Below are 12,317 nucleotides of genomic sequence, written 5' to 3' on the forward strand. Positions count from 1 at the left end.
CGGTACATCGGTCCTTGTGAGACCTTCTAACCACCCTAACCGCCAGGCAACCCTAGTCAAAGGCCAATATATGGGAGCAAGTCTATGACAACCTTCGCTTTGTTCGTATACTGGCTCATCATTGGCGTCCTGCCTTTCATTCTCGCCCGCTGACAATCCTTTTAGGACATTTCAGGGGCATTCGAAGGATCCCAGACACGTATTACGGGGTTATCGACGGTTTCTCGTTTTCGCTGAAACCATGAAAAGGTTGCCGGCGGACTGTGATCGGTGGATTTCGGCAAATACAATGAACCCTAAATGTAATGTAACCTCACTGATGCTCCTCGCAGTAGTACTTGCAGGTCGCATGGCAAGTCATTGAACGATACAACACTGCGAGAAAAGAAAAGAAAACGTAATTTTAGTCCCTCTCGGACCAAAATGCATGAGGTTCGTGCGAAGCTGAGGGACTCTCTCACGGTGTGATTCAGGGTTTTGATTCAGAGTGTGTAATAGCTATGCAGCTTTTGCAATGGAGCAGGTAGCACCCATGGTGGTTTGCTGAAAGATCCAAGGTTTACTTTAATTTACTAATTTACTAACCAACTATCTAACTATCTACCTTCCGTGCGGGGGGGGGGGGGGTACACGGTCAGGACCTACATTTTGGATTAATTGCAACCTATAAACTGTAATTACTCCCGGATTTATTCACTTTTTCTTAGACCATGTCAACAAGACTAATCCCCCAAACGTCCTGTTTGGCTATCTTGAGGCTCAAGTTGCTCAGGGATATTAATCATTCTATATCTCATTTCATGAACCTTTTATACAGCTGTCGACACGACACATGTTTGATTCGCGGTCTTTCTTCTTTGTAACTACTTCTCATCACCCGGTACCTATATATATATGGTAGCTACTTTCATGCATATTCAATTCACTTCGAATTTTTAGCCGCCGCTTCTGCCCGGTCATGTCGTGGGGCACACTTTTTCTACTATTATTACTACCTTTGCGAAAATGCCGCAATGTTTGCCCTCTAGAGTGCCCTCACTGAGATAACGAGAAATACGTATCCCTAAGATTGATCGAGTGACCAGGAGATATGTAATTCAACGTTGTTGTGTATTAACGCAATACACGTAAGATTATCGTTTATACACATGAAAAAAAAAAAAAAGAAACGCTAAATGTCTATCACGTCAGTTCAGTTCACACACATCACAGAATATTCCTTCGGAAGGCGATAAACTTGAAACAATTTTGTCGAAGAGATCCGCAGCCAACGTGGCATCTTGCCTAACGAATGTTTCATCTACCGGTGGTCATCAGAGTCCTTGTCAGCGTCCTTCTCCGGATCAGATGATGAGCACGGATGCGGAACGTGCGCAGATTTCTTCAGCTTGTCTAAAAGACTGTTATGAAACCTCTTGAGAGAAGTGAACGAACTGGTGCGCCCTCTCTGGTAATTGTCGCCTGCTTGGAGGTGATCGGTTGACTTCCACATCTGACTTTCGTTGTGCTGGGTCTCACTTTCGTTCCTGCTGGGAGTCGTTGATAAGTGCATACTGTTCGAGCCAGAACGACTGCGAACGGGCGACGCTGACCTGCTTCCGGAATAGATGTCGAAATCGTTTCTCACCACAGGCATCATGAACGCCATGGTTCCCTCCTTGCTGTAGCGAGTACTGTAGTGGTCGACACCTTTATGAACAAGTTGAAATGCATTACCCGACACCAAACACGTTGGCGATGAACTCCACTCGTCCTCTGAACGTTACGAAATGGTTTGCTCTGCCTCGCACGTAGTCCCGGCCTTGATATCGAGGAGTCACAAGTTGAGGTGTCAGCCTGTGGTTGCAGAGCGGCCACGATGGCTAGAAGCTACGCGTTGGGCCGCCAAGGGAAAGGCGTCAATATCACGCTGGCTTCGGAGGAGTTTGAAATGTGCTTCATCGACATTGATAGTACGATACTGAGAGTCCACTTTGCCATATCACCCCGGCAACAGTGAGGGGTCCTTTCAGGGCGTGCTGAGTTATTATCATTCAACAGGTGTTCTCGAATCACGTGATAACAACGTGATCACGTCCCCATTTTCCATACACTTCGTGCGCTAATGTTATCTGTAAGTTTTGGACACAGATAAAGCTTTCACAGAACGTTCTGGCTTCGTTATCAGTGATGTGACTGGTCGCGACTAAATTTATCTCTCCTGCATAACATCCATGGGGGTTTCTGCAACTGTTGATCGTGTCCGGGTGCTGAATAGACATTTGTTTGTGAAACGATGTCTTCTGACCTGTGAAAGAAACTCTTCTGAGCAATGGCACTGTTCCAGAATGTGTAAGGACGGCGACCATACTCCCCTTTTGTTAATTTGTAAGTAAATGTTCATCCGTGCGACCAAATTGGGATGGCTATTGGACATTTATATTCCAGGATGTTTACTGTCTCTTTTCCTTCCGCATGTCCCTAATAAAGAGTAAGCTACCCATAAATCGAGCGCACTGCCATCTTCCCTTTATCAAATACCCGGTTATTGCTCTGAGTTTGTTTGTGGCAAAGAAATGCCACATGGTGGTGCTGGTGTATTCATTTCTAATCATTTGTTGTATATCCTGAGAAGATATTTATATGTTGCCAATGGGAAATGTGAGACTATTTGGGTTGAACTAGACAAATGTTGCTTCTCAGGTCTTCGTCGAAATATTATCATTGGTATTTTGCATCGCTCTCCGAGCTCTTGTTACACAGATTTTTGTCATTATTTAAAAGTGTTACTAAGCGCCGTGTGTCGCGAAAACAAATATGTATTTTTACTCGGTGATGTCAATATTAACCTTGCTGATACATCTGCATCGGCCTGCTCTGAATATTTTGAGTGCTTAGTTAGCTATGGTTTCACACCCCTTGTCAACATTCCAACTAGGGTGTCTGATTCATGCAGCAGCACTATCGACCACAACTTCATCAATTTCGACCACATATACGCTTCAGTTGGTTCATGGTTATACGCCATGAGATCACTGACCACTATCCTATTTTTCCAACTTGCGATTTTAACGTTAAGGTTAACCGAAATACTTTCTTGAAACCATCTCTCAATCAAGACAAATACATCGAGATACTGAACACCACAGATTGGTCTGACATTTACAAGCTGGGGTCCAGTGAAGAAGCTTACGCAGTTTTGGTGTCCCTCATTACCAATGTATGCGCTCGGTGCACAACATATAAAAGGTGCGGTTGGAGCTTTAGTACTCCTGTCAACCCGTGGGTAACCACTGGCCTCCTCAATCCCATTCGCTAAGAATCGATACAGGAATTTTTCAAATAATTTAACCACTCTCCTTAGGGTCGCTAAAAGGGACTGTTACTTCTGTGAAATCGAAAAATATAAAAGCGACCCCAGGAAAAGTTGGAGTGTCATCAACAATTTTCTAGGCAGAAATAAGGAGCATGCATTCCCCTCCGAAATGTCCTCGGGTGAAAAACTTTGAAAAGGTGAGAGTGAAAGTCCCTTTCGCTTCAATACTCAGTCAGACTTGTGGAACTTCGCCATTTGTACATCTGAGTAGGCGTCATCATTCTTTCTACTTGCGACCCACCTCCCCTGAGGAGGTAACAAATGTGATATCAGATCTGCGTAATAGCGCTCCTGGTCTTGATGGTATTTGCTCGAGTCACATCAAACTTGTAAAGCACACTCTTGCACCCGTATTAGCTCACATTTTTAGCCTCATGTTTAAGACCGGCACTTTCCCTGATGCTTTAAAACTTGCTAGGATTACACCGGTCTACAAAAAAGTGCACGCCCACCCTTATCGATAACTATCGTCCCATTGCCATCCTGCCATTTTTTAGCAAGGTTTTCGAGAAACTTCTCGTGATTCGTCTCAATAATTACCTTGGGAAGTTCAATTTGCTAACGCCGAGCCAGTTTCAGTTTAGGAGCCACTCGTCCACTGCTGTACTTGAACTTACTAACAAGATCAGAGGTGCCATCGACTCTGGCCAAGTGACCGCAGCTGTTCTGTTCGCAAGACATTCGACACTATTGACCATAACATCCTTTTGTCTAAATTAAATAGCTACGGCATTTGTGGTCCAGCATACACACTAATATCTAACTATTTTTCCAATCGCTCCCAGGTGGTTAAAATGAACGATGACTTATCTTCCTCCGTCACAATCATTAGAGATGTTCCCCAGGGTTCTGTTCTAGGTCCCTTACTGTTTTTACTATATGTCAATGACTTACCTAGCTCCACCATTCACTCACAGTGCATCTTGTACGCTGATGACACCATCATCTTCTTAGCTGAAAATGACGTTAACTCATCGCAGGCTAAACTAAATGAGGACCTTATACTAATGATGTTGACAAACTAACTATTAATAATAAAAAAAACTACAGTTGGCAATACGAAACTAACTATTAATAATAAAAAAAACTGAATTCATTCTCTTTCATAGCCCTCAGAGGAAACTACCACTGCTGCCAACTTTAACTCTATATGGTAGCTCTCTTTTACCTACTGGCAAGGTAACGTTCCTGGGAGTAACATTAGATACCCATTTGAAGTTTACATCACACATCTCAAACATATGTCGTCGTGCGGCTTTCGGCCTCCATGCGTTATCCAAGGTCAGATATTTTTTCCCACTCGACTTGTGTCATTATATTACGATTTCACACATTCCCACCTTTCTTACTGCATCACATCATGGGGATCCACATATATCTCTCATCTCTCGTCTCTAAACCGCTTACAAAGAAGAGCTATTCGCGTCATTACATTCACTCCCACAATATGCAGCTGTCGCCACCTCTTCATATCACTGCGTATTTTGCCACTCATACAGCTGTTTCATTTCCGCGTTCTACTGCTTCTGTCCAAGCATTTGTTAGGTGTCTTCGACAATCAGTGTCTTGCAGTAGTCAACCTCGCTCCGGTAATTTTCTCCTGCCACGCACAACAACCAACTACGAGAAGCACTACCTTCGTGGCTGCCAAACTATGGAACGCTTTGCCTGCTTATCTACAGTCAGTACTTTCATTTTCATACACGTTAGCTTTTTCACCTATTTGTCTTGTTTCCCCCATGGGCTTTTGCGCTTACGCTGGTCACCTTCATAAGCGCCACATTTTTGCTGATTCTCAGTTGTTTTTGTTTCTTATATTTATTTATTTATTTTTTATTTATTGTATGTACGTCAAAGGCCCGCAGAGTGGGTACAACATGACGGAGTGGAGCATAGCAGAACAATAGAGACAAATGAACATAAGAGAAAGTCAGACACGTGATACATCCAATAGGATACAATGGGCAAGAATATCTGTACAAGATCACAAGGCACAAATAGCAAAGCACCAAAAGTTATGGATAAGATGCTGAGTAAGAAGAGGGTTAACTAGGGCGAGCAGAATAAATCATGGATTGCTTGGTTAAAAGTCAAATGATCACTAATTGTAGCAATATCATGAGGAAGATCGTTCCACCAACGTGAAGTTCGCGGAACACAGGACTCGGAAAAACGTTGAGTATGACATTGGTATTCTGTAACCTTAAACGCATGATACACACGGTGAGATATATGGCTAGGGGACAGCAGTATAGAGGAGTAGAGGAAGCTATTGTGGAAGGTTTTGTGGAAAAGTAGCAGGGCAGAAATCCTACGACGAAGAGTCAGTGTGGTTAAACCGAGTTCTAATTTTATCACAGGGACACTGCTGTCGGGACGATAGTCACAGGCTATGAACCGGGCGGCCCGGTTTTGAACCTTCTCCAAAGAGTCTATGAGGTACGCCTGATGAGGGTCCCATATCGCCGCAGCATATTCAAGCTTTGGCCTCACGAATGTCGTATAAGCTAACTTTTTCACCGACACTGGGGCCAGTCTCAGAGTCCGCCGAAGGAATCCCAAGGTTCGATTAGCGGCAGCTATAGTCTGAGAGATGTGATGAGACCAAGAAAGGTTGCTACTTAGATGAATCCCGAGGTACTTATATGAGGTAACGTGTTCAATCAAAGACGAACCACAAGAGTATTGAAATATTGTGGGGGTGGACCGCGTGAACGACATTGATTTACATTTATCGGCGTTAATGGGTAACTGGCATGAGGAGCACCAGGAAGCGATCTTATGAAGGTCAACTTGGAGAGCAATTTTGTTTGTTTTTCTTTCTTTTGCCCTCTTGTGCTTTCTCCCTTACCGTGACAGTATATTCCCTTGACCTTCCATATAATGTGCATCCTTATATTTCATGACTTGTTCTGATGTTTCGCCACGTATGATATTCACATTGTTTCCGGGAGGCCCCACCTCTAGCTATGCTACGCCCCCCCCCCCGGTATACTGTGTATGGCATAACTAATAATAAAATTGAATTGAATTGAAAAAAAAATTGTCTTTGAGTGGTCGATCGCTTTCTCGCACCTTCATCGACGACTTTTGGGAATCAGCATTGCACCTATTAAATTGAACGCATTAGGAATTACATATAGGAGGAAATACACACGTGGCGTCCCCGGCAAGGTTAGTTTTTCACGTTTCCCGAGTGTGGCGCATTTTAATACACTACATGTGTAGCCAATCGATGAAATGCTGCCAACATGCATGTGCATCCTACAATTTTACCATGTGAACTATATCATTTTTATTTTGCGGGGTGTGTATAAGGGACTCCGTAAACTACTGCGCGGATGATGCGCCATCTGGGTAGGCAAACACAAACTCTGGTACCCCAGTTTCGCGGCGGGAGGTTCAAGAGGCGGATGGCGACGCCAACGACGGGATTTGCGCAGGAGTATCCGCTCACGGGTGTGACATCACTATGTGCTGACCTTACGGGTTGCTTTTCTTTTCTTTTTTTTTTCTTTTTTACTTTTTGGCATGTACTTTGAGGAGTGTGTTGTCAGATCTTCGGGGTGGGTGGTTGAGGGGATGCTGGGAAAATCCTGCGCCAACTTCTGCCGCTTAAGTTTACATGGTCCCCAGAACCAATCAGAGTTGAAAGCACGTTCTGTACGTCTTTCTTTCTTTCTTTTTTTGTGTGAAAATCGCAGTCAATGACGAACGTTTTCTCGAATAACTGTGTTTGTCTGTTTCCGCCCTCAGTCCGTTTCCCCTACCCATTGCATTTCCTCCTGACTTCAAATATATACCTGTAGTACGAGAGAGCTCAGGTGGAAGTCGTCCTTCGTAGAGCATTGAAACGCGAGAAACATGTGCTTAACGTGATTTTCGGTTGTGAGCCCGCTCAGCAGTCAGCGGATAAATACTTAACCCTTGTTTACTGTCTCACCTTTGTGCCATACGCGATATAGGTGAAATACGGTTCGCACGATTAGTAGTAGGATCATGGGCATACTGAAGGGGGGAAGAGAAGAGTTGCCCCCCCCTCCAAGGTCACTTGTGGAAGTTACCTACTTTACACACAGGCCGTCATGATTCATGATTTATACTCAAATGTAACAATAAGCTGAACCTTACCCGCCAGTATCCGCTGTATGTCGGAGGTTGCAAGTGTCGTCGTACTATTATGTATCAAGGGTCTAGAAACACTTAGCCCGTAGAAACACTTCGACCGCCCCCCCCCCCCCCCCCCCCTTGAAAAAATGTCCTGGGAACGCCCTTGAGTAGGACACGGGAGGAAAACGCAGTGTGTAAAGAGTTTCGAAACCACAGAAAGAGAAACCGTGTTAAAATAGCTTCCGTTGTATTCCAGAAGCTTTCGTTCTGGGATTCCATTGTAGTGTTGCATAGTACATGCTGACATTTCTCGAGGCTTTCGTGTCAAACAAGAAACCCGTATGGACTTCTTTCATCCTGAAGCGACCCTTAGATTCGCTGGAACGAGTCTCGCTGGTGATACGTCTGAAACACCAGAAGGTAAGAATATTACCAAACCAAACCAAACCAACAAATGACCAACCCTCATTACGTTCGTACGTTAAATCGTAACCTCCCAAACTCAAAAACAAAACAACATTCAGAAATCAATTGAGACACATGTAGCTGTTATGAATGCGCATTTATTTTGCTTCCACCCAGTATAACGAGAACTCTCTTTGCGCAACGAAGGACGCCTACGGTCGGCTTCTCTTATGGGCAGTAGATCTCGCGACCAGTGGCCACAGCGAAGGACTAGTCGGATGATTGGTGGTGCGGACATCTTGCTTTCTGGCCAAGCTTAGAGGGTGTCTTCACTCAGATCGGCAGCTGATTGTTTCGAGATGGTCGTTCTGTACGGGACACTCACCATCTGGCTGCAGGCAATGGATCAGGCCTCTTTGGAAAGTCCACGTCCGTCTATGGTAGTGGGTTCTCCTTGTTGACTGTGTCGTTCGCTCGCAGTCTCTCACATAGTTGGGCGACCACCTTCGTTGTGCCAGGCGAGTGACCCCTGCTGATTTTCCTCACAGGAACTATGCGGTCCTTGCAGACCTTCTCGGGTGCCGTCGTCGTAAGCGTTCCACGCAGGTTGCGGAAGTATTCTTCCATCACACTGGGTGCCTGTGGGGAACCACTCACAGATCCAGGCAGCGAGCTCCTGGGACTGCGGCTGAAGTATATGTCGTACTCGTTACGTACAGCAGGAATCATAAAAGCCATTAGGAACGATGTGGTTGGAGGATGTCTCCGATCTATGAAGCAATGTCAGTCGACTGGTGAGAGTTGGCAGCTGGGCACCGTTTTTAATGGCAGAGAGGAGGAGGGGACCCGGCCAATACTCACGTGGTGTCCTTATCGCCCTATCGTCTGTAGGCAGTTTTGAGAAGGATGTCGAAGATTTCTTTGTTTCGCGTACGATTGTGTGCATCTATATCTGTTGCCTGACTCGCTTGCGTTACTGACTGGAGAGCGTTTTGACGGAATCGGTGATGCAAGCGAAGTCTATCAATACATAGTAATCGCCGCCGCATTAATGCATTGCAATGAAACACATTATGACGAATAATGAATGTTGATTGTTGTTGCAGACTGTTGTTGATTGTTGTTGATTCATCGGTAGCAGGAGTCGGAAGGGAGGGGAAGAGACAGTGTACAAAATCACGGTAGTCCTGGTTGCGCTCGCCTATACGGCCGGGACAATGCTGAATCGTCGAAATGGCCTCTCAATGTGAATTCTCAGTTTATTTGCTGACTATATGTAGTAGAGACCCGGTGACATGTTGCCGCATCAAAGTCAGGAGAAGCTAAAAAAAACAATAACTGGGATATTACGCGGGATATACTGCAACATTACGCACTAAGAAATTGCAAGAAGTTTCAGAACCTCAAGTTACGCAACAACGCAATTTATGTTTTCAGTTTGAGTTTATTACTCGCATTACACTGTACACGTCACGAAGAAGGCCCCATACATTTTCACAAGAGAAACACTGCCACCTCTTGTTGATAATACGCAAATACAATGTTCTGATCGGTCTTCACGCGTCGAGGCTTGTGCAGTGACGTCACGTTTGACTTGGGAAAACATATTGCCGCACCGGAGTCACAGTGGGAGGGCATGCCATGAGTAGTTGTAGCAACACACGTACGCCCATGTTTTCCCATGTCACGTGGCTCAAAGGCGCACAAAGGCTGCGCGTGATATATCATTTGAACGAGCCGCATTAACTCGGGGAAATTCCGCTTCATTTTTATCTTGCATTGGGCGTGCGGTACTTTCAGTGTGGCAGAAATTTAACGCGCAGTTGAAGTGCCTTTAAAATATGACTAGAAAAATCAACAGGAAAGGAAGATCTTTGAGCCAACGAAGCGAAATGCGCAAAGTTAGACAAATTCCAAAGTATACGAGTATCTTGCCAGTTTCGTGACTTCTCTCCTGCTCACCCCCCTGTCCTCCTCATTAACGAAGGCTCGAGAAGTAACTGTTGACGACAGCAGGCTTCTGTTGAGGAACAGAAACGGTCATATTTTTTAGATGCATCCCAGACAGCTTGGTCTCAGAAAACTGACTTGGGTCAACGCTGTTCCCACAATACTCATCCCTTCAAAATGTCTCCTCTACTCAAACTATACTTAACTATATAATAAACTTAAGCTATGCTTAAACCTCGCATCAGAAGATCGAAAAGCGCGAAAAGGAGAAGGCGAAATAATGCGAAAGAGCTTATAGTTCCAGCACCTCCCGTATGCTGGCGAGTGGCGACACTCCATGCACGTGATCGTTCCATACCAGGGTGCATGCGAGAAACATACACACTACGGTTATTACATAGTGTATACGAATACTGTGCGTGTGCACTTAAGTTTTTGCGTCATAAAGACGTCACGGTCATGATACACTGCAGATCGCTGCGCAGATGGCATATTTCTATCGCATCGCGCATGCAGGACCATGAAAGGATATTTGACAAGCCCACGATCATTTTTAATCTGTTCCCCTGTACTAAAGCATTCACTCTGTGAAATACGAAGTTGAAAATCGTTGAAATAGCGAATATATTCTATATTAACCACGAGCGTGAACGGTAGCTGCTACGGCCCGCCTCCGAGGCGAACTGGCCGTGACATCATACACAGAACACGTTGTCGATTCGTGGACGGACTTTTGCGAGCAAACTGCAAAATTTGCAAACAAGCTTGCATACTTCGCCATGAAATATGTTTTAATTCGACCTGGAGACAAGATTGTATCTAACCGTTGACACAGAATCCTGCGAAAAATGTAATATAGCCCATAGGCGCCGACTGCGGGGAGGGGGAGGGGGGGGGGGCAGAACGGTTTCTTGCAGAGTACTCGGAATTCGCGGAAATGATTTAATGGTCCCTTTAATAGAAATGTACAGCCCATCTGCACTTTTCGGTCTCCTAGAATTAGTCTGTTGATTTACACGTTTTTTCTGTCCATCTTTCTCTTCGTGCACGAACGGAAGCTGGTATGAACAGACACAGGCCATAAAAGACACACTGTCCCGAGACGAGTCTGTAAGGCCCGACAAAACGCCGTCCCACATGAACGCTGGTGGGACAACGAAACAATAGAGAGTTTTAGTACATCGTACGCTATCGCCTTTGCGTACGTAAGGGATAGCGTTGATGGTTCTGCGCACGCCCATAAGAGAAAGAGAGCTTCGCGCAGTGCGCAGAACCACCAACGCTATCCGTCGCGTACGTTATCGCCTTTGCGTACGATCTACTAAAGCTCTCTAATAATAGAGAAAGCGGGACTCATCCCGCCTAAATCGTGACGTTTGGTCACTTTCCCTTTGATGGTTTTCATCATCATTCGTCAGCCTGAAGCCCATCCGATAGCTGCTGGAACACTCGAGGGAGCGAAGAAGTAAGAGGCAAGCGAGCTGCATGGTCTCCCTCATTTTGTTGCATGGTTCGAGTTCGTCACTTCTCTTCTGTTGTGTTCGTGTCTTCTGCTCATCATACTTAAGGAAATGTTACCTATATACAAACTCAAGGGAGGATTGACACAGGATAACGGTTCTTTTTTTTTTTTTTTTTCTGGTGATCTGGGGTAGCCGGCCCTCGTGATGAGGGCTACAATCCTCATTTTTTTTCTTTCAATCATCATCATCATCATCATTTCTTTTTTTTTTTTTTTCGCAAACGAGTTGCTCTCTTTCACCATCCTGATCACGTCCTGGTCACGTCTGGTCCACGTTCGCGCTCATGGCCTAGAAAATAGGGTGGCGATTCTCGCAGAACATCAGCCGACAGCTGCTTTTTAAATAAAGACTAATAATAATATCCGGTAAGAATTTTGTACCTTGCTGCATCGTACACATGCCGCAGGTATAGTATATCGGGTGAACGGCCTTTCGAGTCCACAGTGTCTCCTTCGCAGCTATCTTCCTCACATGGTGTCTCCGTCCAGATGACACCACTCACTAAAATCGTCCAGGATCACCGCTTACGCTCCTATCTGGCTCCACAGATAGACGATGGAGAGCCAGTTGCCAGTAGTGCTTCTTAGAATAGCACAAAACGTGGATTGTGCGGTTTGAACAATTGTTCTATGCTCGACTGGAGATGCCAAGGCCTGTTCGATCACGAGCTTTTCTGAGGCGCCTGTCTGCCGCTCTTAGATAGCGAGTCGAGTTGTCCTTGCTTAGTGGCTGGGGTTATCCTAGCAGCAACTGATACGTTCCGCTATATCTTCTCCCTCACGCACTACAGAGTCGGGACCCCGGCACGCCTTTTCTTCTACCTCCTCTTTTTTTTTTTTTGCGTGTGAAGGTCGCCGTGGGAGATTGAATGAAGCATATGATATTGGGGGTGAGAGGGAAAGCTTTCGCCTGGCTTCGGGTGAAAAATTACTTCATGCTCCTCTGTGGAACACTTCGCGGATTTCTGGAATGCT

General features: G+C 45.3%; 1 protein-coding gene and 1 long non-coding RNA gene across 2 annotated transcripts; both read right to left on the minus strand.

Moving 5' to 3' along the window:
* Window positions 1-1,300: 1,300 nt before the first annotated feature.
* Window positions 1,301-1,648, minus strand: LOC135384647 (uncharacterized). The gene has a single exon (XM_064613840.1). The coding sequence runs from the start codon at window positions 1,646-1,648 to the stop codon at window positions 1,301-1,303; it is 348 nt and encodes a 115-aa protein (XP_064469910.1).
* Window positions 1,649-10,761: 9,113 nt separating this feature from the next.
* LOC135383488 (uncharacterized) lies at window positions 10,762-12,053 on the minus strand. Its single transcript, XR_010419906.1, has 2 exons — window positions 11,724-12,053; window positions 10,762-11,631 (listed from the first exon to the last, which is right to left on the minus strand). It is a non-coding gene; the product is annotated as an uncharacterized LOC135383488 (long non-coding RNA).
* Between the last annotated feature and the right edge of the window lie 264 nt (window positions 12,054-12,317).

The sequence above is a fragment of the Ornithodoros turicata genome, chromosome 2 (assembly GCF_037126465.1).
Source record: "Ornithodoros turicata isolate Travis chromosome 2, ASM3712646v1, whole genome shotgun sequence".
Taxonomy (NCBI): domain Eukaryota; kingdom Metazoa; phylum Arthropoda; class Arachnida; order Ixodida; family Argasidae; genus Ornithodoros; species Ornithodoros turicata.